Raw genomic sequence first — 27,361 nt, 5'->3', positions numbered from 1 at the left:
TTTTTAATTACATGCATAAACGTTATTTACACCAGATTAGGATATAATCATAATTGAAAAACCTAGACAATATGTTACAATAAAGGGTATTACTTTTAATTTTGAAGTGCATTCCTCGAAAGTTTTTTAACTTGGAGAGGTTTATGAGAAAATCTATTAGGAGTGGCTATAAGTGATGTTATCTCGTAATTGGCCCTATTGCATGTTAAAACGATCAGCGCAGCTTTATTTATTATGTTAAGTGATAAATTTTGTAATGACACTACTTGCGCGCCATGTGTCTGGACGGTGGGTTCTTTCGTAAAACCTTCACTATCTATCAGAAGCAATGGGATAGCTTAGTATCGTTTCTAGTCGTATGCCTGAAAGAAACCGTTTTTTCAAGCACAGAAGAAACACGCAGAGAAAGACTGCCAGTCAGATACGACCAGCATAAAGGGGTCGCGATGTCTGGCCGCGTAGGAAACGCGAAGAGAATAAAAGAAACCCACTGCGCGAGCCCTTGCGTTGTGATCGAGAAACTGCCATCGCGCTTTTGCTCTGATTCTAGTGCTTAGCAAGAAGGTTGTTTCATAACAGTTCATATCGCTTGGAAGCGTGAAGAGGTAGCAGATTTAAACGGCGTTGTGTCATTGCAGGTTATTATCGTTAAATTTACCAATTTCAATATTTGTCAATTAAACTTTTATAAAGTGAATACATGTTTGAACAATACTTAAATGTGTAAACAATGTGAAGGAAACAGAATAAGTAGTTTTACGCGCAGTTTAGTAAAAGTTATTATTCGTGTACATACAGGGTCTGCCAAGTTTTTGTCCTTTTTGTGGTAAACTTTTTTGTTTACACACATTTTTGTATTAAATTCTTTGTGAACTAAAGTTCGCTGCATAGGAATCTGTAGTGTAGTGACAGCGGTCCACAATAACAAGCATTATTTTGTCTGCTCTCTACAGAAGTGCACGAGGATTAATAATTCATAGTAAATGCGGTGTTGAAAGCAAGATGGGCCCTTACTTGAAGCATTAATAGTATGGAGAAAAAAAGGTTATAAAGTTAGAATGACATTAAGACACAAAAACTGCTAGTTTAGTAAATCTAAGAATTTGGTACTGAAAGGCAGAAAGCTACACTTGTACTATTAAGTGGGTGGCAACTAAACGATATATGTAACTATGCACATTCTCATCTTCATCTTATTTGTCTATGTGAGTCTAGGTAACATAAAACATGTATAACTATAAAATGAAAATTTAAAAATTGTAACAATTGTCAATTTCTCTTGTTGTATACAGCCATGTGCAGGAAGTAAGACTAGCCAATACAACTACTGCTGATGCTGAAAAACTGCTAACTATTAACCATCAAATGCAAAGTGTTAGTATGTCATCGGGGGATTGTGCCAACTACCCTCACAATCGGCATCTGCTTTTAAACCGACTTAGACGTAGAGTTGAGAACTGCAAACAGCATACTCAGGTAATCATTTGCATTGATCAAGTAATGTATGTTTAACAATAGCACTGTAAATTGTAAATGAATGGTCTAACCAGCTAAAATATCATGTTTGGTAATATACTAATATTTAATGTATGGCTGTATGTATCTCGCAAAAGAAAACTGATCAATGTTGAATCCATAGTGTGTATGATTTATTCATAAACACTGCTTCTCCAGGATTGCCAAGTACGGCAGCACAACACTCAGCATATGCGAGCAGAAGTGGACCGCATGAACACTGCTATGCTTATGCAAAAGGTGCAAGAGAACAAACTAAAGAAGACGGGAAAATACAAAAATGTAAGTATTAACCGGAGGAAGCATTTATTCTTCTTACATTTTTTATTTGTAATGTGTAAAACAATTTGAAGATTCATTTATGTTAGCTGCTTCTGGCCCAAATATAGTTTATGCAATCTATCTGGGTATTTAAGTAGGTCGTTGAGAGTTGATTAACTGCTAGATCACAACGTAATTCTTTTCTGAGCAGTTTGTGTGCTCATTAAATGAATATTAATATTGTTCATTTAAAATTTTAAGTGGTGTCAAATAGTGGTATATACACAGAGCCTGGTATATATTTTTCATATGTGTATTCTTTAAGCTGTTTTTTAGTGATATTTGAGCTGTTTATTCTGTCGAATGATAAAATGGATGACTATGCAGGGTATTTGGTTATAAAGTTTGTAATATGAGTGTCTTATCTAACCACCAGTGCATTGTCTGCCTATGCAGTGCACTGCTCTATTTGATTGATTTGAGAATACTGTATGGACTGAATGGAAAGGAAGGAAAACTGCAATTAATTGTAATGGAGGTCTACCTTACCCTGGCTGTAATATGTGATGTTTGGCCAGCAAAGGGAATTGTGTGTTTTATTAAAAAATCGTTTTATTATTTGTTCAGTTTTCTGAACATGTTTATTTGTTTTGGAAAGCAACGCTTGCTTTGTGTGATGTCACATCCTCTTTCGTTAAACACGCGCCACCGCGTAACTAAATAGTAGTGCGCATGGGAATCGTCGTACTGCCCGAACAGAAACTGTTTGCGTTGTGCTTCTATGGTGTTTTCCCTTGGATTGGTATGACGCGAGCGTGGCGAAACATCAAAATATGAGCACTGTGCTTGGTCAATACGACACGGGTCGTACGATGATTAAACCATCGGCACGCAACATAGGACGGGAATATAAAGTATGCGTGGGTGGTTCTCCTACAGCGATTACAGTGACGCGGGACATCTCATTCTATCATACACTACTTTAGTTTCAGTTATCATCTGTTATAACCAATTGCTATTATACCTTCCCAGCGTGAAAAAACGTGTTTCCGTTTCTTCGACATGCGTCCATTGCCCCCAAGCGCTTCTTTGGTTGGGAGACCGCTGCTCGCGCGGCAGCACGAATAGTCTGCGCGTGTATAAATGCTACGATGGGCCCGCTTTGTCCTGTGTTGAATGGTTTCCGATGGAGCAGATTCCCATCGGTCGCCTCGTCGGTCTCTCACACCGCGCACGTGTTGACCGTGAGCATGTCTCGAAGTCTCGGTGTGGTAATTATAAAAAACCCGAAGAACAGGGCTGTGATCAAGCTGTAATTTTAGACACGTCGTTTTTTTACTGCGCTGTTTTCGCTTTTTGTAGAGAGTACAACATAACACCCGGCTTATGCATTAATTACTAAATGTCGCGATTAATATTTCATGATTACCCCTTGACGAGTTCCAAAAAACTCCGACAAATCACCCATGCATTTATAAAATAGCAGCACTTACAAAGCAGGCGCGTGTGCCCAAACCTTCCGCGAGCGGTTTAAGCTGCGAAACAGATCTGTCGGCGTCGAAAGGTAATTATACTAAGCGCACAATCAACAACGATCCGAGTGCAAATTTCATTCAGGAACCCTAGGCCTGCACAGCCCGAACCAACCGATTTCCCTGTCTCGAAGGAGCGCGACCTATTAATAATTGATCATCGAGTCCCCATCCTACCTTCTCCTTGGTTATTATAGCTGAAATAAAGATACAATCTCGGTCTAATACGCTCGAAGCTGCCCGAACTTGCGCCGCGGCTTAATGCATGCCCGCTAGCATCGAGCAAATGTATGTACAATTGTAGGCGCTACTGCTTTACTCCGTAATTCGCTGGTTTATTTTAGTAGGGTCCATTTAGCTTTATTTGTTTAAGTTAATATGTTTTAAAGCACCCACTTGCCTTTGTGATTGCCATTACAGTACAAGCGGCACAATAAGCACCGCCTCTTCCATCAATAAATTGTTTCTTCTTTCTGTTTATGAGAGTATGAATTGTACGATACATTTGCCCGCAATCAAACCAACCTCTGCGAGACAATACATTAGTTGTCCGCGACCTGAGGATGTGGTCTCGTGTTCCCAGCAGCAGTTTACACAAACGAGTGCCATTGTGTCGGCTCGTGGTATTGTCTCGTTTTCATTTAGGGCAGATTTCGGTTTTGAAACAAGTTGGGTGATAGTGCGAAGTCTGCCATCTTTTTTAATAAATCATTCTTTTTATTGATGTATTTCTCGGGTCAAATTTGTTTTGGTATTTGTGCGAAGGGTTACACGGACTTTCCCTCTATAGTGGTAACGATGTATTGGTTGGATTCTGGAACCTGATTTATTAATTTATTTAATTTCCATATAAGCTGTGTTGTGGTCGCATGTTGTAGGGCCTTTACCCGCTCCGTGCGCAGAACATGAATAGGCTGATTGTTGTGTAATTGCTATGCGCGGACAGCTATAGCGACACGTGTGTGGTGCCCGGGGCAAACTGTCTGTTCCCCGACTGAACCTCCCATCAAAGCTTCCGATATTCATGGCTGTGATTGTCGATATTCGTCCTTGTTGACCACAATCCATCCTCGGCCTTGCTTGACTTCATACGACAAGACGCAATTGGTTGCGCAAACAGTAATTGCTCTGTATGTTGTGTGTATAGCAATACCATCAGTTTCGTGGTTGAGGTCGTGAGCCCAAGACTCGAGAGTCTAGCATGAGCATGACCGCGCTATAAAGGAATTAATGATTGACGTAATCCGCATTTGTATATTGTGCTCAGTGAAATATCATGATTCGTGTGATAAGTCAGCCTTTACTTCCACGCACGACCGTAGATCGTAATGAGGAATATCACCACCCCGCGCAAAGCATTAGTTATTATATCTGTGCCTTTCCGCTGAGTTTTCATGCGACAGGTCACTTGGTATAGATGCCTGAGTACAACCGCTCAGGTCGTTTGTTGTTTATTTCTGACACAGACGTGCCTGAATTCACCATACGGGCCACCCTTTTATTACATAATCGACCGCAGTTTTGTGCATCTGTCTTGTGCATACCGTGCAGTTCGTCGTGTTTATTCCTTAGCGGTTGTTGAGTCCCGAGACAGGTGTCCGCTTACATAAATCTCAATGTGACGTCACAGGCAGGAAGTCTCACTGACGTAGAACCGTGTATCGTGCAGCGCCATCCTCGAACCTAAGTCCCGCAGTTGTTTAAGAAATTGTATATTATCTGCAGAACTTTTATTTGTTGTTGTTTGCCCGTTTTGAGGTTTGCCGGGTGAAGTAAGTTTGTGCGTAGTTAGTAGTTCTAGTTATCTTCGATTAACTCGCAATGACGTAGAGTATGTCGGTTAAGGCGAAACGATAACAGCGAGCTGGAATAATAATTACGTTTAAAGCCAGGTGGAAAGGTATATGTAAAACCACTGCAATCTCTCTAGCCTGTAAACTTTGCCATCGCCAGTGGCAGATACAAAGCAACCGCGCGTGGCTCCGAGCAACGAGTTAACACAGAGTGATGTGCGTGTATGTTCAGGGGCGTTGCTCGTAGCATCTTCTGACTATGTTTGTGGGAGGGTTAAAGGCGGCACTTAAATTTCGAAGCATCAATCTTCATGAAGGCTTTATCCACCACATACTTCGCGAATTAGACAGAATATATTTTACTGTGAAAACAGTTAGTATCTGCGGGGAAATAGTTTCTTGCACCCCTATACAGTAATGAAACTGACAACCACGCAAAGAATTCGACATATTCCGATCTCACTACTTCTGTATACTCACCCTGGGTTGGTTTATTTTTACAGCAGTTATAGGGCAGACACTACTATTAACTGTTGCAGGTACATGTTTCTGTCACAACCGTTTCAAGTTTTCAAACAACGCTCTTGTATTTTCCCTTTGGTTTGTATAGACCTTCAAAAGTACTGACGTATCACGATTGTGACGGGGGAGCATGTAACTTACAATTACGGGTTTGGTCCGTTAACTACATATGTATGAGCACAAGTCACGTTTACAAGAATACCACATCCACGTATCCCTACGTACATGCTAAGACTGGCAAACTTTATTTCGCGATAAGCTGTACGCAAAATGAGCACAATTTCTCGTGAAAGGTCTTCATTTACGAGCACAACTCAGCGCTTGGCTAACGCATCGCGGTTAAAGTGACGTAAGTAACGACGCAAATAAGTTTTCATACTGGGAGAGCTCATTCGTTTTCTGCAAGTCTCCCTACCAAGAGTATCGATTTATAACCGGGCTGTTCTCATTAGTTCACAGCACATATTCCGTGCAGCGTATTAATATTTGATAAGCTATAATAACATCCCGTAAGAAGCGGTTCTCGTGCGTTAGCTGATAATATTGTCTTTCTTTAACGAATACGTGGGCAGTGCTCTGATTCACCCTTGGCATATTGTGAGCTTATATGTTATTCATGAGGAATTGGGCAACGTGTTGCGCCGCATTGACACTTTGGCGATAGTGACGTCAGATGTTCAAACGCAATTCTGTCCACGCGTGAAGTGAAATGACGAAAGCATCGAGGCAAAATTGCATTCGTCACCATGAATCATCATTATTCGGGTAGCGGCCATCTTGAAGTGTTTCTCTCCCAACAATGTTGAGTAATCACACATCACGTTACGCCATTGTACGCAATTTGGTGTGTACAGTCAAACCCCCTTGTGGTTGAACATATGGGACGTCAGTCTTATTCGAACACTTATGCCTGTGTTGTGGATCTGCGGCCAGTGTAGAGAAAAAACGAAACAACTGTTGGGTTATTGTTTTGATTGGCGCCAAATGCGTGAAAATAATGATGTTACGGTTCATACGGTTCATATTGTATCCATTTTTTAACACTGCTTCGTATATTGGTTGGCTAATCAAAAGATACTTTTCGCCACAAAATTTACTTTCTACGCTCGTCGCAATCATTTTTTTCTTCTTCTTTTGCTTGTATTAAATATAAAGTAAATGACAAATGTAGTGCGATTGTGACTTTATTTCGTCGGTTTCTATTATATTTTAGAAACAATAAAAATACTAGCGCTACACGATAGCATGGGTCTTCACAAAATATCTTCAAAGTTATAGTTTTTCAAAGAACCTGTCATACTTAAACGTTTATATGTCCCATGTTTCCGTATCCAACAGATGCGGACACATATGAGATTTGCCTTTTGGTTAGCTTATAACTGTATTTGAATACAAATGTTTTACCCAATTTAATGTAGATATTTTTCACTGCGCCACGCTTTGCAACAAAACGCTGAGGTAGTAGCATATCATTTCTCCATACCTTGTTTATATGTATGTCGCATGTAAAACCAAAAACTTTTTCTTCATGTGTTGTCTGAAATGTCTGTTTTGCTGGATTGTTTATTGTCTTGAGAACGAAAGAAATTGTTATTATTTGGATTTTTCGGTGACACTTTTTCCTTTCATGGGAAATATATATAATTAATAACAATTCGTCAAAATGTTTCTCTTGTCTGTGTTTAAGAAACGGGATAAATTCGATCGCGTGACGTGGTTTAGATTCTCGTATTGTAGTTGGAAGTGTGTTAATCCAGCATGTCAATTAACTCTTGTTTCGCTATAATCCAGGCAAATTATCATTTGGCTCTGCGTCATCGGTGCCCGACCCACCAAGCGTATGAGCCATTGCTAACGTGGCTTACGGCTCAAGCGAATACTACAGGTGGATGTTATTGTATGGTCAGTCCCCCATATCGACTCTTTGACGCGTGCATTGGTGCTTCGTCGAACAATTAACTGGCCACCTACCCGTATATCGACTGCGCACGCCCCTGGGCGAGTGCTAGTGTCGTTATTTCTTTCTACCATTTAGAACTTTGCGTCCGTCCAGGCGCCAGGCCAGCCGATTATCCGATGGTTAAATAAATAAGTCAAATCCTATTCGATTCCGTAGTAGCAGTGTATTGGCGAACTTCTCAAGACAGGGTGAGATAGAAAGCATTCGAATCCTCACTGCCACCCGATACGAGTAAAGGGCGGTTTAGGAAAGTGGAAGGAAGCTTTGGCAGCTGGCAAAACGCGGTTTCAATTATACCAACCGGATTCGACTCTGCAATACCGACAATGGTAATCCTGTTGTAGTGGAATCTCGTTTTATTCTGTGCATGTTGCATTTCTTTGAATTAGTATGGCGCATAGGGAGGTATGTAACACTGTTCGAATCTTATGTACGAACGGTTGGGTTGTTGCATGCCGATCGTGCATCATATAGCCGGATGTGGTTATGATGTTGCACTTTCGGTTGTAAAACCACATGGTTGTTATAGCATGTCTGGTCAACGTAACCGCTCGTTAAGGCAAATGCAGATCTTTGAGAAGCACTTATTAAATAAACATGCATGGACTTGCATCAAATTTAACTTCCGAGCAAGCCAGCACAAATGCAGTGATTTCCGCTCAGTGTGTGCTCAGTGATAATGAAGTCTCTGCATTCTCTGCTCGCCTTATGTCTTGTACCGGGCATTATTGATTGGCGGGCAGCTTCGACCGACTCTGTAGATTTTGCTCTATGCTCATCATTCGCGTGTCGCCGCTGTGGTACAGCTCTCCCGTGGCGTTTTAGGTCAGCTTTTCGCTCTCTATTTTTTCCCTGGTTTTAATCGCCCGTTAGCTGTTCGACGTGATACGCCGGTCTGTCTTGTTGTTAGTGACTCATAGTAGTAGTAAGGACATGAGTTCAAAACGAGCAAGTTGCGCCGCCGCGTTTGAAGCATGTGTTTGTCGCCTCGTTATCATCGCTGTCACGCAATCTACGAACTTCAGCCACCAGAATAAATAGATTTAGCTCAGTAGGTTGAATGTTTGGCTTCACTTGTTTAGGATATCTGCCACAACTAAATGGTGTTGCAGTGTTCTTACAACCAGCGGGGAAATCAATAGCCCTACCTCTTGCACAATAATTAGTTTTAATTGCAGTTTAGAACTTCACTGATAGAATAATGTTTGAAGCACCTGAGTGCTTTGTTTGTATTCCTAAATGAAAATGTGAGACCAAGATGATCTGCTCCTATGTAAGTGATGCTTGCGCGGGTCCAAGTCAGTAGCGCGTGACCGTACCAGTGTGACAATGGAAAGATCGAATTGGAAACAAAGCGCTCAAATAAACAAGAGCGAGTGCGAAGCGTCTTATTGAGCAGCTTTCGATTTTCGCTCATCTACTCTCACTCTCCCACTCGAAATCCCAGTCTGCTCTTCGTTTTTCTCCTGCGCGCGCATCGTGCGAGCGATACAGTGCGCAAGGGATTCTCTCTCCACTTCGATGCGGCCAGTCTGGATAGTTTTCGATTAATTATTGCGTATATGCGAGTCGAACTGCTGCGTGTGTGCCTGCGCGCGGCTCGCTCCCTGCCTGATTGCGGTCAGGAAAGCATCCACCTCGCCGTACACCAGTTCGACAGAATTGCTTGTTTGTCCGCGTCGAATTGCGCTTTATTAGCTTCTGCCAAGTACGAGTCACGATTGGTAATCGACGCTGCTGTGCAAGTAAACAAGGCTTTGTCGAAATCGTTCGGAAATAAATTAAAACAGTTACGGAACTTTCCTTTTGATTTTTAAGATTATAAATTTGCGTTATTTTTTTAAATTATCGCAACATTCTTACATTCCGTTTTGCGTCTTTACCTGACACAACCTGTTTTCTTAATCGTGACTTGTTTTTCAGGATTCAGTGCGACCAAAACCGTCCATCGAGCAAGGCAATGACACGTCTGATATTGCTCTTAACAAGGTAATGTATGCCCATCGAATGTTAATCCCGATATTTAATACTTGGCAATGGAATTTTAATCCGTCCACAAATTCCACGTTTTCACTGTGAAATCACACCGCCCAAATAAAGCTCTAAACGTGAAAAGTGAATTGCAGTCTTGTAACTCGATAATTAACGGATCGTCGCCAGTGAAAACGCAGTGATTAGAACGCACACTCGTTGAGTAAGTTTTGGTGTGAAGTCGACCTTACTCAAAACCGAGCAATGGCCGTTGAAAGGATCATCATGGAACTACTCATCACCACTTTAGCACCTTTAAAGGAACGCAGTCAAGTGGTGCAGTCTAATCACCATAAACTGATTCCCTGAACAAACCAAATGGGGTTGAATTTAAATTCGCCCAAAACACAATTTGTCCAAAAATAAATTGTAAAATTAATAAATAAAGTAATATCTAAAGTGTAATTAATGTTTTACACATCTCATTACAGTTGAAAAGAAAACTTGAAAGCAGCAACTTATGCAACAACGGTGCGTTGATCAAACAGGGTAACCTCATGAATGGTTGTGACCCCAACATGACCTCCGGTGGTAATGGATTGCCCAGTTTTATGACAAACCAACAGTTTGACATGAACCAAGAATCAGAAACACAATCCAAGAAAATGAAATTGGATTCTGAACAACAACAACAACAGCAACAACAACAACATTACCATGCTAACCAAGCAAACACCAACCAACCAGGTAATTTCCATTATTGTAAGAACATTCACTATTTTTTGTAGTTATAACACTGCATACCTCTCAAAATCATATTTTCATAAAAATATCTATCTCGAGAATAATAGTTACAAGCCTGATTTAAGCTGTTGGAATACAAAAATTCGTTGTCTTAAATTCCTAGTTATGCCCCATCAATCCTGTGGTTGATACCAATCAAATTAGTCATAACCCAAGATTATGGTGTCGGTTACCCATTCTGAAATTTCCTGAATAAAAAACACAATTGATCCACAATTACCACAAACCATCATGTGGTTTTTCCAAGTAGTTCATCAAGTACGATTAACATTTGTTCTCCAGGCAACAATAACTGCAACAACGGCAACGTCTCAAGCTTATCCGTCCAGATCGTGCAGCAATTTAATAATGAGAAGCAAAGAAGAATTGAAACAACAGTTAATGTCAACACATCAAACAATGGGATGGGAAATGGAGGTACTTGTGACATTTTGTGTTTTATTTTATATTTTAAGCGTGGAATCATCTTATGAAATATTTGACAAGGGTTTACAATATTTTGAAATTCTTTGATAATGTTTAAAAAGACTGAGATAATGTAACGTGGTTTAAGATTGTTTCTCTATTATCACTTACAGCTGAGAGCTTGATATCACAGTAAAAATATCATAACATGAAAAAATTTCAGACTCAACGCAGTCGGTGAGTGTGAACGTTGGTCCTAAAGACATCAAGCAAGAAATGAACCAAGATTCAACACAAGCCACACATAGTACGGTGGTCAACAGTAATGTGACGCAGTCAAGTCAGGAACAAACTGATGATGGAATGCAGGATACTGAGCTTGGAGGTATCACTGACCTTATCAACGATTCCGATTTCGAGGTTTGTGGCTTTGTAGTTAACGTACTGTGGTTGATTCCTGGCTGGGAAAAGTGATTATGACCGGATCTAAATTATAGAGCTGGCTTGATGAGTTTTCGCAAAATCCCACTGGAGAAGATGGGCTTGGAGATTTTGGTATCACTACTGCAGATACTCAACAACAACAACAACAACAACAACAACAGCACCTGCAACAACAGCAACAGCAGCAACAACAAAATCAACCACAGCAAGGCCAGTCAATGGGTCAACAGAATGTAAGTTTATAGTTTTGCTTCACAATTTACATGTTTTCAACATAAAACACTAAAGCACTTACAGTGGTTTCATCTATTCTTAATTAGTCAAAACCAAATCAACCATTTTAAAATCGCATCAGCATAAATGTAAATGGTCATGCATTGCAGCATAAACCACAACATTATCCCATATACTGATTCCTGATTCGCTTCTGCCAGTTTCCTGCTCAAGTTACACGGCTGTCAACATCCTTTGCTCAACAATTGCTTTTTAGATTCTATTGTTGTGCTTTTAATGTTCATACGCCGCCATCCCAGATATTTTCGCAACAATGCAGCTTTTAAAAGTGGATTGCGCGTTCTGAATAATAGTTTTTATGAAAACTTCAATTCTCCAGTTATAATAAACACAGCCTATATATGCACGTGTATAATAGTATGCTGCTTAGAAAACGTCTTGTGTGACCAGTTTATGTGATATTTATCAATTTAAAAAAATGCATTTTTTAATGTTGTAAAATACTTCATATCCCAGGTCTTGAAAGACAATCAATTTCAATGCAAGACCGAGAAAGTTGATTTCCATGGTTTTATTGGTGAGGGAAACAACAACAACAACACACCCAACAACCAGCCTCAGTTTTTCAACACAGCATCCGACAATCATACAAACCAGATGTTCAACAACAACAACCAAGCTCCAAACTTTGGCGACAAAACTTCCTCACCGTTTACCCACAGCACCATGACACAGCAGAATATAAACATGAATCAGCAACATAATATGAACGCAACTAATGACCAGATGACGAGTCAGCATATTCAACGGTAATATTTTTAAATAAAAAACTAATTTTTGTTTATTTTCTGTCTTTTACTCTCTGTCAACCCTAATAAGACTCTTGGCCAGATATTTAAATCCTGATTTCTTGGCAGGCTGAGTGTGTCGGTCAACTCCAAGTTCAGCGTAATGCAGAAACAGCAGCAACAACATCCTGGAATGAACAACACCCGTTCACCTTCAAATGAACACGAAGTTATGCGCACGACCCCAGAAGGGCCACCCCGTCTCTCCCACCCACCTTCTGCTAACATGGCAAAGTCTGTCTCGCCCTCACCCGTCTCATACTCAGTCACCCACCAGCCCCACCCTGGTCTTAACAGTATGCCAAATGGCCAGGCTTCTGGGCCTTTTTTCGGTGGGTCAGTGCAGCAAAATCCCCCAAACCCCATGACTGGGGGTATGGGTCAAACCCCAAATATGCAACGTGCACCCAGGATGCCAATGCAAGGCAATAACTTTGGCTCCTTGCAACGTGGTGGTAACACAGGCATGCCCATGTCATCTGGTATGAACAACGGCCTAGGACCAAGTCCTGTCAATCAAACTGGAATGTCAAAGGCACAGCAACTGAAGGAACTTGCTGAAAAACGAATACCATCAGGTACATACCTTAATACTTTATCACAATTTATAATTAACAGAATATTCCCCATCAGACAACATAAACATTTGCTTCATTGCTTGTTGTTTTTCTTAAACTTGATTATTGCAGGAATGAACAACCAATGGTCAGCAAGTGCTTCAGCATCTGTAAACATGTCATCAAGTTTGGCTTTCAACGGACCTAGCATGAACCAGCGTGATCACATGACCGCTGACATGCAGAGCTTTTCCTGTAAGTTGAATCACGATTTCTGCGGCAGTGTTTTAATTACTCCTTTTCTCAAATAAATGCGGGTCAATCTTGACTTGACAATCAAAAAGGGCTTGGAATTTTTTTTTTTTTTCTAACATTTTACACTTTATATCTTCTTGTTTTGTTTTCTTGGAAACAATAATTCATTCAATATTTCAAATTCCTCCCCAGCATTCCAAACCTCTGGCGTTAACAATGGCAACCAACCGCAAGTCAATGTTCAGCCCAACAACTACATGGCTGCGTCTGTGGCAGCTCAGGCAGCCGTTGCGGCAAGCCACAGACAGCAGCAACATGCTCCATACAACCAAGGATCTCGTCTCTCCCATTATAATACCATGGATGGAAACTTCCAGAGCAACCAAAGCATCCCAGATCCTCGAATGACGGCCAAATCAATGTTTCCAAACGCTGGGTAGGTTTTTGCTGTGACAAAAAATCCTAATTTACAATCCGCACATGTTGTTTTAACTATACCTCTATCGTGTCCGCATTTATGTAACCCACCACTTCCTATTGCGGCAATCACGACCTACTAGAGATATATCTTTAGTAGGCCATGCAGCAATTGATCTTTATGTAATCTTCTCCTTATTAGGAAACCTTATATAAGCTCTTATGTAACTTTCCATGCAGAAAACTCATAAATATTACTTTCACTCTTCAGGACTCCAATGAACCCGAGTCAGATCCAAGCGTCGAAAAACAGATATATGCAGAGAAATCAACCACAGCAAATAATGAGAGGGATAAGAGGCCCTGGTACCGACATGGTGGCTCAAGGTAATAACCTAATTCACTTGTTATATAGTCTTGAGGGTATAGTTATCTGGTTATACAGTAGGGTGGGGAAAGATAGACACCTTCCCATTTTACTTCCTCTTTCGATTGGTAGTAAACAAGGAAGATTCAAAGAATCATAAAACTGTATCCTCAAGACTTCCATAGAACGAAGATAATGATTTAAAACAGGATCAGGATTTTGAAAATTATGTTGCTGAAATTGTCCCGTCTTCCTTCCACCTTACTATATAGTTAAAAAATAACAAACAAATTTTTAAACCAATAAAGTTTTTGATATCAGCCATATCAATTGTTTTGTTTTTTTTAATTTTAGAACGGCCTGCTGGTATGCCAGCTTACTATGGGCGGCAGATGGAACAAAAGTATGGCTCCACAGTGCCACAGGGTGGTCAAATGATGAATGGTTCAGCATCAGTGAACATGCGTATACAACAGTCAGCAGCCATAACAACCAATCAGAGACACATGCAAGTGCAAAGACAGGTAAATATTAATAGATTTATAAACTATATTTAATGGCAAACAAATATTGACATAGGGTTCGTTTTATTTTTTACTTGTTTTTTTTAAGTAACAAAAAACATTTACCATTAATGCATTTTTTCATCTCTGTAGTGTAGACACTTGATCTTTTTCAGCGGTAATTTTACAAAATTATTTTTCGCAGAAGTACATGATGGAACAGTACCAGATGAATGTCGCGAAACCTGCTTCCATGGCGCCACCCAACGGTGGTGTACCCCACCCTCGCGGCCACAGCCCGTTATCCCGTCAAATGTTGCCGCATCAACAAAGTCTACCCACCCACCAAATGCAGAATCCCTTAACGCCGATGCAGTCTCGAATATCTGGAAACACTGGAACGATGTATCAAAACCAAACAGGTAGAAATTGGATCACACTAAGATATAAATGATAATGATCCTTCGATGATGCCGCTGCCACCACCAGCGTCTGTGTACAGAGCAAAACACTTAACGACAATTGCTGCCATTCACTGTTCCTTTATGGGTTGTCCAAATTGTCAGCCATACAAAAATAAAACGAATAAACCGAAAAAATATTCCGACAAAGTTACTTTCATGGTAATGTGTGTGAAACCGTGGGCCGAGTTAAAACGGCTGTTCTTGCTTGCCACGCAAGTAAAAATGAGATACCGTCATTCAGTTAAACATGCGTTTTATTTTTGTAACTGTTTGTTAAATACAATTTATTTCCCAGCAAACAACTGGAGTTCAAACCAGCAAACACTCGGCCAAGATGTTGGAAATCTCTCCCCCATGCAAACGTGGAACAGAGGAAATCTTCCCAACACCACCAGCATGAATAAACTACCTGGCTACACGCGTGGTCTAAACCCCCAGGGATCTTTTAACGGCTACACCCCACCGAGCAACGGGGTACAGCACCGTCCCAGTCCAGGTATCCCTGTACCTAGTAACTGTAACACACAGTCGGGTCAAATGCTGAATCAAAGTGGCGTGGTACAGTCCAACCAACTTAACCACCAGATGAACAGCATGCAGCAGCAACAACAGACAATGTTTTCATCGTCAATGTCGGTGAATAGCAACCAGAACTTTGGTATGATGAACGGAATGAACTCCGTGTTCGAATCTCCTAACTCGCCCAATACCGACTTGACCTTAATCAACGAATTACTTGATGGCAAATAATGCTCCTGCCGACTGAATTAATTCTTTCTTTAAATTATGCATTCGTTCTTTAAGTGCTCAAGTACTCGCGCAAAGGAAACTGCGAATTACACTTTTTCTTTTTCTCCTTGAACTTCCGGAAGCAATAATACGTTGGATTGGCGTTCATGGTGCAGACAATTTTACGCTTTATTTGTTTTTTTAAAAGAAAATTCTCTTTATACGTTTTTATAAGAAACCTGCAGTGCGTGTAGGTGGTGTTACACATGTGAAGTGTTTTTATCTTTTTTCATTTTCTTCCCGTGTCCATCTTGTTAATCTCCATCATCAGAGGTGTTTTGTAGTCGGCTGCCATGCGCGTTACATCTGTAAATAAGCAGCCTCATGCGCACAAGCCAACCACACATTTACATATTCCGCCATATCCGCTTTGAGCAGAAACTCGCCGTCGTATCCCCAATGTCCGTAATATTTCCGTTATGTCGTTTTGCCGTTCTTCCTTTTAGAGCCGGGCCAACTTCTAGCAACCAAACATTCCCTCAGAGGCGATTGCTTCTACCCTTCTCTGCAGTGTTGTGTTATTTTATTGCTTTTACAGAATATTTCCTATAACGTTATCTCTGCACTATTGTTTTAAATGGACTCTTTTACCTTTTGCTTTTAGACTTGAGAGCATACATTATATACATAGCTTGACGAACTTTATAAGAATCGCCGAAAAGTGAAGCAGTCTCTTGCTTTATTTTGACAATGTTTTGGATTTTGAGTTCCATCGTTTATCGTGGTTCGTTACGTGTGCGATACCAGCGAAAAGGCAATACACCACATCCTAAATATACATGTTGTTATTTGGGAGTCCATTACACATTATTGTTGTTATAGAAATAAGAACAGATAACCAAACGTGTATAACTGCATGGACATATTAAAATTAGAAGGACACGCAGACAGCAAAGAAAATATAGTGCAGTTTATTCAGGTATTTTGCATGTAGGCCTACATCCCATATACTGCTACGGATCACATTGAGTAAATATACAGTATAGCGGATGAATATATTGCATAAAACTATATACACCAAGTAAACGCATGTGTATTCAATCAGCTAAATTTAAGAGTAGATATTTTTTCTGTTCGGGTGGAACCATTTTCCTATTTTTTAGGCTTCGAAACGTTTTCTTGAAACTGTCCACGAAAGTTTCCAGCAGGTGTGTAGTTAGCAACTGCATATAATGTTCCTTTTCCATCAGTCGCTACTCCAACTCCAATCTCTTTGCTCTTTTTCCAAACAACTTGTGTGAAATGACCTGAAGCATGTTTTTTAATCGTTTTACATGTTGAAAATTTGATCTGGGCAAACTTAAGCAGGTGTTTAACAACATAAAACCCGAGAGTTTCTTCCACAAACCGCCCTAGGTTATGTGAATATGTCTAATATAATGTAACATTGAGCGCATAATAGTGCGTGCTTTGCCGGCTGCTGTATACTAGTTTAATTAATCAAATGAATTCGGCATTAACTTGTTTTATTTATATTCATCATCCAGTTTTTCACCGTCTTTCATGCCGGCGGCCTATTACTATTACTGCTAATTATCTGATAGTGACGTCGGCGCTTTCTGTTAAACGTTTTGGAAAACAGAATTAGTTGGTTCTCGTTGTACTGCTGCTCTGTACAGTTGCATTAAAGAGCGATTTTATGTAAATTGCCGTCATCTAAGTTTATGCGTAAGTAAAACCGTAAGTATACTATGTTTTGTGGCCGAATAACTTAAAGAATTTGGGATTTTGGTCAGTTGGCTCATCACCCCGGATATTATGTATAGAACAATTCAATCATTCTAAAGTATGTTGCATTACTGAAAACGGTCATGCGAAGTGTCAATAGATATATAGAGGGATAGAAATAGAAAATACCTGTTCCTGGTTTAAACGCGGGACTCCCGAAGTCGTACTTGTGGATTTCTTCGTACCACATGTCCGTAATGATGTCACCTGAATAAAAGTAGTTGTTATTCATACTACATACATCTGGTAAGACACAATCGGTATGGCACCCTGAGTATGAATGAATGAATGTAACTTACTTTATCCTCGCGTGGCAGGAAAACGACAGTCGTTATCACACGGGTTTAACACCTCGTGCCAGCTTACGTGTTACCATGTATGTTACTTTTTGGGTGATTATTTTTTTTAGTTTTTTTTTATATTTTTATGTATGGCTGATAATTTAGACAACCCATTAGTGACCACTGGGTTGGAGCAATTGTCCTTAAGTGTCTTGCCCGACACATACGCCCACAATGGTAGCAGCGTCGAGCCTTGAACCAATTATCTCTGGTTACAGGCAGGCGCGCTAACCAATATGCCACGGCGCCGGACGAGTATCGGGATAATGGGCCAACCCTTGCTTATACTTTAGTTCTAATTTCCTGTTATCACGCTATATGGCTTCACTCGCGTATAATAGAATATGTTATATGTTACATATAATCATGAAAATGATACAACTGTTTTACAGAGTTCACAACCTTGATTTCATAGAGTTCACGACTGACTGCATAAATAGCGTTTGTTTACTTTTAATCAAACATACGTTGTTAGAGACATACTCGACATAATGTTTGCTTTTGTGATTTTCAGAATACAGTTAGACAATTTAAAGTTATAGCTGTATACCTGTAAACATAGTTTTGTCAGATTGGAATTTGAAAGCGACGTTTTCTCCATGATCGTTGTTTTGTCTGTGTTGCAACTTTCCAAGTTTTAGCAAATGTTCCGCCCATTCTTGTGCCAAGTCTTCTAATTTTCGACTGCGACTAAGTCTGTAATAATAAAATATAAAAGTTTTCAATACAAATATTGGTTTACATACCTATGAAACACGAATATTAGTAATGCTATATATATATCTATATAAATATTATATACAGTATAATGAAAGAGAGGGACACTTCAACACGTATAACCTAGCAATAAGGGAACTACAAAATAATGAACCATCCTATACCTCAACCTCCTTTACAATGGTATCAATTTAATCAAAATAGTGCTTTAATTTTCAACTTCTTTTCGGTCAAGAATTTCACTCGAACTTACGCTGGAACCCCGTGACGTTTCCTTAGTTCATTGTGACGTGACAATACCTCTTCTCTGAACTTTCGTTTATCAGAAGAGCTGACTGCGTTGGCGATCGAAACTTTTGACAATCCATCGCTCACAGAAAGAGGTTTGTCTAAAATTTAAAAAAAAGATAATTATATTTAAAAAGCCTTGATTACATAACCTTTGATTTAGAAGCAGGCGCGCTAACCAACTGTGTCTTCACGGCTCCGGATTGATATCGTTAGTGGATCATTTTCGATATTTCTTAACTGTTTTTTTTTTATTAACAAACCTCTTTTTCATTAACTTTTAGAGGCATAAGGATACGGGTATATAATTTTGTGAATAATTTTTGTGTACCACGAAATGGGGCGATAAAAGAGAATAAAACCATAGTCCACCTTACCCAAACCCACTATAATATTTCGTAACGAAAGCAATGTTCGTGGCAAATTTGCAAGATATCGTTCTATACGTTACCGTTAGATTGCCTATAAAGTCTCCCGATTTGCTGCCTCAATTGCGGCCTTATATTCATCTGTCTTTGACTGATACGCATTTTAAGATTTTGTTCATATGCAGAGGGAACGTTAAACCAATGCAGCCGGCAGGCACTGCACGGACGCAAATTTATAAATACTCCGCGACGCCTATCTAGTTAAACAGACCGCTGCTATCCGTTTGCACGCCTTCTTTTATTCTACAACATTAAAGACACTGGAATAAATACCACGTCCCATGAGGTTTATAATTCCAACCACAAAAATAACCTAGCGGGCGTACATCAGAATGAAATATTCCGAATGGTGGCGCAAGTACATGTCGTATTGAATTACTTGGAATCTTGTGAACAATGATATTGTTCGGAAGGCGTCGGTGTGTAAACTGACACTTAGTGCTAGAAGTTCTGCTACAAGCAGTATATATGCTGTGTACGTATATGTACTAAATATAATGTCATACCTATATTTTGTGAACATTTCCAATACCAATACAAAACGTTGTTGTAAGGTATTGTAAAGTAGCGTGGGAGAAAATGAGACACATTTTCATTCTATTTCCTTATCCCATTCGGTAGTAAACAAAGAACATTTAAAGAATTATAAAAACGTATCCTCACGACTCCCATAGACCATTGTTAATTGTTTAAAACACGATCCGGACAGTTTGATATTATGTACCAAAAGTGTCCCATCTTTCCCCAACCTACTATATGTAGTATTTGTCTTTATATTTAGGAAGGCATATATAATAACATTTAGACGAAATGTACACACCCTTTGTTTTGCCTGCTTTGCTAGAACTTGGTGCAGAATCATTCCCATCACCAATGTATTCGGTCGTAACTTGTGTCTTGGTCTGTGTCGATTTTGAACCATCCTTCGAGGTTGTTGTTGTGACGGTGGTTTTAGTTGTTTTCTTTACTTTGCGACCTTTTTAGACCAACAAGTTAGACACAGAAAAAAATACGACGGCTAGGTGAAATATATACTTCCAAGACGGAAAAGCTGAAGCAGTTTTAACTTTTATTAAACATGTTATTGTTATTCAAAGACAGAAAATATAAATATTTAAACAAACCTTTCTCATCAGTTGATGTTTCGACTTTTGTCGTCACTTTTGTATCAGTTTTTCCAGAATCTGCCATGATGAGAGGTTTTATAACCAAATGCTCAAACGCTTGATATATACCCGCCTATATAGTAAACAATGCACCGAACGTAAACGGAAGTGATGAAACAAACCTTTGCGATCATCGTCCGACGAGGACGACGATGATGACGATGACGATGATGAACTACGACGAAGTTTTGGTTTGTTCGATTTTTTGGTGACTGCCTTGTTCGGGCGAAGGACGTTCTTTTCAAACTGTCCTGGCATGCTCCAATTTCCTCTTGGCTCGTAATTTGCCACGACGAAAGTGCCATAGCGCCCACTAGCGATTCCCACACCAATGTGAGTGGAATCGCGCCAAACAACTTGGGTGAAATGACCTGAATCATGCAAAGCATTTGTACAATGGACGCATGGAGACGTATATCATGAGACATGGAGTGGACAGGAGAGAAAAATGTCCAAGAGAGGAGTGTAAACAGTATATGTTAGCAGAAAAGTCTGTCTGGAGATAAAATGTCCTAGAGAAAAATTCTGGGCTTGGCATAAACCAGAACATATGTTTGCAGTCGCCAAAAAATACTCATTGCGGACATTAAATAATTATATACGGCAGTAATAAATATTCGCGGCAGATATAAAAATGCTCGCGCGGTGGATATAAAATTTTTGTAATGGGTATAATTGTTCGTGACGAAAGCGAAAACATGTTCGTATTAGGTAGAGCCATTTCTGTGACGATGAAATTCCCGAAGAGAACATAATCACAAATATTTTTATAAATACGTGGGTAACAATTAATCCGTGACAAGAAAAGTTATGTTTTTTTTTGTGGACTTTAAACGTTCGTGAATGACAAATGCATGTCCGAATTAAGTGTCCATACCGTGATGGGGGAAGACGGGACACCTTTAGCACATATTATTGAAATATCGTGATCGTGTTTTAAACAATTAGCAACGATATATGGGAGTCACGAGAATACAGTTTTATAATTCTTTAAATGTTCTTTGTTTACGACCTAATTAGTCGCGAAAATAGAATGAAACGGTGTCCCATCTTCCCCCTTTCCTATACTATCCGTAAATATTCGTCCAAGAGTTAATACCCGTGGTTAAAAAAACGTCTGTGACAAATTTAAAATATATGTTTGTACTGCCCCAAATATCCCTGTTAGACACAAAATATCCAAAATTTAAAATTTGTTGATGGATAACATATACCCGGTGAAATGTTGCCAATTTGTAATACTTAAGTATATACTTATAGTAATATGATGCTTACCGATCCCCTTTTTGAATCCCGGACGGTTGAAATTGTAATCGTGCACCTCGTCGTACCACATTGCTGTGATTTCCGAACCTGTCAAAATAAAATTTAGTTTCCGCAAGACGGCGCTGGTTAGCTGCGTGTTTACCTGTCGGGTTCTTCGCCGTAGTCATTGCTATGTTTTCTCCATAATCCTCATGACCGGAGTGGCCAAATTTTCCGGAGGCAGCGATTTTCTCCGCCCATTTTTGCGCAGTTCGTGTCAGTTCTGCTTTCTGTTTTAATGGGTGAGCGTTGTGGTTGGAACGATACTCGTTGTGCGCCTTTATTGCGTCGCGTTCAAAAGATCTGGGTGACGTCATCTTAGGAGAGGGGCTTTTCTTCTTAACGTAGTCTTCAAAGTCGTGCACACCTAAGCTATCAGTCGATACTGCCTGTCGAAGCTGTAGCTTGCGGTCACGGACGGTCGGGGCCGTCTCTATTGTTATTAAGTCATCTTTACTTTGTGACTTCACTTTAGACTTGGTCAAGTGACCTCTGTTCGACTTTCGCGTTTTCCTCGCATTTCTACGCGACGAGAACAAAGCGCCCATCGTATCAGTAAGCTTGTAACTTCGACGAATACTTGCAACAGCAGCGGGAATAAGATTCGAAAGGCGCTTGCGGAAATTGTGACGTCACAGGCAGTCTATTCATGACCGCGGGCACGGGAAAGGCTGTTGCGGTACAAGTAAGACGGATAGTTCGCGCGCAGGATACATAACATGGTGATGTCATATTGATCTACACACGACGCGGCAATCCTAACTCGTTTTAAAATGTTTAGTCATTCCGCACGTTGGTGAGAAGCATGCGATGTTAATTAGCAGCGTATGGTTACGTCACGCACTACGTATGTTGGGAGAAAAGGATCTTACGCAATACTACGAAACGCTACGCGGTTGGAATATTAAGTAGGTTGGGAAGAGATGGGACACATTTTCATTCCATTTTCTTGCCCCATTTGATAATAAACAAAAAGTGTTCAAAGACGAATTATCAAACTGTATCCTCGCGACTTCACTGTTGTTAAATGTTTAAAATACAATCAGGATATTTGTGCTAAACGTCTTTCCCCACTCTACTCACATTCGTTAATCGATACTTTATAAACGAATGTTATTTTTCGCAATTATATTATTTTTTAGATATTAGAATTTCCGAATTCCGGTAATTAAAAAACATAACTTAAAACGGAAATATACTACACACATACCTTCCGGAACAATGGAACGAAGCGTTTAGAAACTCTGAACTAAAACCACGATATTAGCTGTCACCTATGTATGCTAAGAAACCACATTTCACATTCATCCATCACATTGTTCCTCATATGTTCGTTTACACGACCAACCAGGACCGCGGCGTCATAAATAACGTCGTTTGTTAAATATTAACCATCAAACGGACAAATGGAATTAGTCGAAATTACTAGAACAAAACGAAACTGACCCGGCGTTATATGTAACATTGTGACGTCACAGAGCAAACAAAGTGGTTGTTTAAATTAAGTTGCCCCACCAATGTAATTTCTCCACAAGCGAAGCGAGTAAAAATAATAGCGACGCATATTTGCAGTTAACCCGGATACTTGCGTAAAACGATCGACCTGGAACTTTTTATTAAAATTAATTTAAAATAATTTTGTTTAACAACCCACTGTACGCAGTTTAAACGCTATCCATTACAAAGAATTTTGCTATTTAATTGCTTAGTATTTACCAAATTGATGACGTCAGCAAAAATACCAAGTTTACAGTACCGGTGGGCAAAAGGCGCAAGGTAAATATACACTAAGTCACACACCTATAAACACGTCATATAAGGTTTAAATGCTGTTTGCTGAAAGCTCGCTTATTGGTATATTGCGTCAACGTCGAAATAAAACATTTCACTGTATTTTTAAATTCCTAGTTGGTAGTGAATTCAACAAAAACTAACTATCAGCATATATGTAAGTTTGGCAACTCCAATTTGGCGTGAAAAACAATCTTACGCTGCTACATACCTCATCATAAAACTCCTTATACATATGCTTGTGTGCATGGGAGCTTGGACAAACAAATATGCATTACCTTATATTTGATTGAACTATTCCTTTCATTTTTTCACTAATAATAATTGTATATTATTTGCACCACCAAAAGTAGCATATAGCATTGGTAAAACTAACTCATAAAATAATGTGCTGGTAGAAAACTTTAGCGAGGCACCGGTCCCTTTTGTGCTAGTAGTCCATTTATGAAGCAAATAAAACGTTCTTATAAATTCAGCTTTATTTTTATATTTCTCCAATGGAAGATCATAAAGGGAGTGTCCTTTGTGGTCTAGTGGACCGTACGGCAGGCGAATAAATACAACTCTTAATATGTGCCATCTATTATAATACCGGCCGCTCCGGTATATGCCTGACATAACTTTCAAGTTACTCCCAACGCTATTGTGCGTCACAAACCGACTGTAACAAGTTCTAAACAGAGCAACATGTCGTTAAGTCAAATACAATAGTTAGGTATGAACGTAAAATGTATCGTTTTTGTGCACGTGAACAAGTTCTATTCAAGTTGCCATAAGCTAAATGCGAAACAAAACGTTAAGTTTTCTGTTTCAGTTTTTTACAAAAATTTCTGTTCTTTAAATACATTGTCCACTAAATATGGTACAGTAGGGTGGGGGAAATGGGACTCTTTTTAATCACATTTCCTTGTTCTATTTGGTAATAAACAAAGAACATTCAAATAATTATAAAACTATATACCCTCACGACTCACATAGACCGTTGTTAATTGTTTAAAACACAATCAGGATACTTGGATGTTGTGTGCTAAAGGTGTCCCGTCTTCCCCCACATTACTATATATACGCAGTAGGATGGGGGAAGATGGAACACTTTTAACTCCGTTTTCTTGTCCCATTTAGTAGTAAACAAAGAACATTCAAAGAAATGTGAAACTATGTCCTCATGACTCTCATAGACCGTTGTTAATTGTTTAAAACACGATAAGGATATCTGGATATTATGCGCTAAGTTCCATCTTCCCCCCCCCCTACTATATAAAGAATAAGCCATATCACAATACTGGGAAATCTAGTACAGTCCGGTACTTCAGTATAATTTAAGCGCTGGTGGTGCCTGAATTTGTATATTAAGTTTACCTAATCAGTAATATGCATGTTCGACGCAGCGTAATATGTACATTGTAAAGGTATTGCCGAAGTTAAGTGTGTGAATCCTTATCTTAAACCAAACACGGCGGTGGTAATTTAACTAGAGACTTATCTTTGAGAATTGAAACAAATAAAATTATAGAGAAACCCTACAAGTCTCTGTAAGTCCAGTTGCTCTGCAAAACTAAAAATACTGCAGCCAAATTATAAAGCAACTTAAATCTGATACATTCTCCTAACCTTCCTGCTTGCTCCATTTACAAAGTGAACGAAGATTTTTATTTAAAACTCAATTTGGTAAATTCTGAACTTTGACAAAGCTTTCACAAAAGTTTCAAGGCTGTTTTTTGTAATTTTCAATCGATGAATGTTGCAACAGATGATCGATTTCAATTTGCCTTTTAGTGAAGCCTCATGGTTTTTTTTCAAATTTTTTTTAGGGTGAATTGTATAGGAATTCGTCACTATGTGATTCAAATGGTTATGTTTTGTATAAAAATGGCTATATCAGCGTTCCTATAGTTTTATTAACCGAACCGAGAACACATTTACTTTAGTTTTAATCAGCAGTTTTTTTAATTTGAGACTGAATTCGCTTAATGTTTATAAGCATAGATCAGTCACTTGGCCGTGCCATATGTAATGCATGATAATTGGTAAGGTTACATTTACATTAATATATAACTGGCGTTTGTCAATATACCCAAGGGGCGTGTTAGAATATTTTCCATTGCCGCGCTTTGGCGCTCACGAGTCAGAGATAGAAAAATAGAGGTGAAACCAAGAAGAAAATTTCAAAAAAGCATACTACAAGTGAATGGCGAAAATAAATTTATAGTGGGTAGGGGAGAAAGGGACACATTTTCATTCTATTTTCTTGTCATATTTAGAAGTAAACTTAGAACAATCAAAGAATTAATCTTATCCTCACAACTCCCATAGACCGTTGTTAATTGCTTAAAACGTGATCAGAATGTTTGGAAATTATGTGCTTAAGGTGTCCCGTCTTCCCTCACAGTACTATATTATTGTTTACAGGTCGTCGTGCCGTTTTCTATGTTTTATTTTTACAGTGATATCAGTTATATCTTCTGCCAAGGTCGATATAATATCAAAAACAACAAATCTACCGTTTTTTTTATGCAAAAAAATTAAATCTATCATTTTCGTTATAGGAAACCTTTAACAAAACACTAACAATAAACAAGCAAACTGAATATTACGTTTGCTGTCGATGTGATAAATGGGATTTCTAGCATGGCGGGGGAACTTTTGTCAGTTGACCCATGCCAACACTTCGCTTGACGTCGCTGTCACAACGTCAGCGAAACCTAAAAACAGCATCCGAGTGTGTTGTTCACGTTTGTCGCGCTGTAATATCGTTTTGGGTTCGTTCCACAAAACGGGGGTCTTCTCCGCGACTGCTGTAGCTTTACACTTTTGCCCGCCACGTGACTTAATGAATAATTAATCGAGATCGAAATTAGGAAGGTCGCGTGTCCTTTGTGTCCTCACAAAAGAAAAGAATGTTGTGTTTCTCTCGTCACGCTGAGCTACGGACATCGTACTCACGCAAGCCTCGTCACTGTGAAAAAAATCAAACAAAAACTATAAGTTGGCGACGATATTGGCAATGGTGTCCAATTCCAAAATTTTACCACTTCGATTTTTTGACTGACATTGCAGTAGAACTTATAAAAAGATACAATTGCTTATATTTTATGGAACAAAATGGCGACTAAGTTGTGCAGTGTAATAAATATTTCCTTGAACTTTTTTAAATATTACACTTGAAATTTTTGCGAAAATTTCTATTTTTGCGTAAACATAAATATACCTATAGGAAAATTTTCGTTGTTGGCAATTATACGTGTGTCCGACTTGACAACATTGCGCCGATACAATGTGCGTAAAATTAAATATTTAATGAATGAAACGGCATCAGAAATTCATGAATTCCCACACTCCTCTATATTTAATGAAGATATCAACGATTCCTTGGATAGAGGGAACACTTTTTCCTCCTTTATCAAACGCCGGACAAAATCCGATTTCAACCAGTCATAATCTGATGACCGCTTTGTGTAACTTTTCTCCGGGACTGGCCACACAATTCGAGATTACAAAACGCATCTGTTACTTGGTTTCTGTCATCGATTTTTGATCACTCTCTATCTTCCATTAAAGGCAGAGGTTCGGCGATAATTAGCCGCGAAATATTCATAAATTCGCCGCACGACGCATCTGTCGCGTGTAAATATACCCTAACCCCGTCAGCTCCGACAAAATGAATCATACCGCCTCTGTTTGGGAACCTTAAATACTCAAGTTCATGTTTGCAAGAAAAGTCTCAATCGATTTGGGGGTAAAGGAACACGTATTCAGTGGCTGCGCAGTTTATAGGAAGCCACGGTGCTCGCAGTGATTGATTATTAAGCAAGTTTTTCAAGGTATTGAATATTTGATGCTCATTCCACCTTGATACCCGGTTTCGAAAGTTCCGGTATTTTCTTGAAAAATCCGCTCGACGGATGGATAGTGGTGACGTCAGAGACACCTGGGCACGTGACACCCAACCCGCCCGT

The 27,361-nt window shown here is 39.4% G+C and overlaps 2 protein-coding genes across 2 annotated transcripts; one reads left to right on the top strand and one right to left on the bottom strand.

The window, feature by feature from the left end:
• The first annotated feature begins 619 nt into the window (after positions 1-619).
• LOC100187061 (alpha-protein kinase 1) lies at positions 620-16,419 on the top strand. The gene is made up of 16 exons (XM_002123698.5): positions 620-638; positions 1,293-1,476; positions 1,675-1,797; positions 9,507-9,572; positions 10,046-10,301; positions 10,641-10,775; positions 10,987-11,183; positions 11,261-11,440; positions 11,958-12,250; positions 12,359-12,867; positions 12,979-13,101; positions 13,294-13,537; positions 13,790-13,905; positions 14,240-14,409; positions 14,594-14,810; positions 15,148-16,419. Exons 2-16 carry the CDS (start codon positions 1,366-1,368, stop codon positions 15,600-15,602), a joined length of 3,195 nt encoding a protein of 1,064 aa, XP_002123734.3. The 5' UTR covers positions 620-638; positions 1,293-1,365; the 3' UTR covers positions 15,603-16,419.
• A 117-nt stretch (positions 16,420-16,536) lies between these two features.
• Positions 16,537-22,573, bottom strand: LOC100176841 (cell wall protein PRY3). The gene is made up of 9 exons (XM_002127740.5): positions 21,718-22,573; positions 21,585-21,662; positions 20,432-20,680; positions 20,268-20,327; positions 19,964-20,119; positions 18,681-18,816; positions 18,261-18,406; positions 17,499-17,576; positions 16,537-16,888 (listed from the first exon to the last, which is right to left on the bottom strand). The coding sequence occupies exons 1-9, from the start codon at positions 22,160-22,162 to the stop codon at positions 16,734-16,736; spliced, it is 1,503 nt and encodes a 500-aa protein (XP_002127776.1). The 5' UTR covers positions 22,163-22,573; the 3' UTR covers positions 16,537-16,733.
• Between the last annotated feature and the right edge of the window lie 4,788 nt (positions 22,574-27,361).

This window comes from Ciona intestinalis, chromosome 2, assembly GCF_000224145.3.
Source record: "Ciona intestinalis chromosome 2, KH, whole genome shotgun sequence".
Taxonomy (NCBI): domain Eukaryota; kingdom Metazoa; phylum Chordata; class Ascidiacea; order Phlebobranchia; family Cionidae; genus Ciona; species Ciona intestinalis.
This window is presented reverse-complemented; position numbering and strand designations above follow the sequence as displayed.

Coding starts and splice junctions, on each gene's coding strand:
- LOC100187061 (XM_002123698.5), top strand. CDS start 1,366: ATGCAAAGTGTTAGTATGTCATCGGGGGATTGTGCCAACTACCCTCAC. Junction 1,798..9,506: donor AGACGGGAAAATACAAAAAT/GTAAGTATTAAC, acceptor CTTGTTTTTCAG/GATTCAGTGCGACCAAAACC. Junction 9,573..10,045: donor CTGATATTGCTCTTAACAAG/GTAATGTATGCC, acceptor ATCTCATTACAG/TTGAAAAGAAAACTTGAAAG.
- LOC100176841 (XM_002127740.5), bottom strand. CDS start 22,162: ATGGGCGCTTTGTTCTCGTCGCGTAGAAATGCGAGGAAAACGCGAAAG. Junction 20,120..20,267: donor AACATCAACTGATGAGAAAG/GTTTGTTTAAAT, acceptor TGGTCTAAAAAG/GTCGCAAAGTAAAGAAAACA. Junction 18,407..18,680: donor AAACGTCACGGGGTTCCAGC/GTAAGTTCGAGT, acceptor TTATTATTACAG/ACTTAGTCGCAGTCGAAAAT.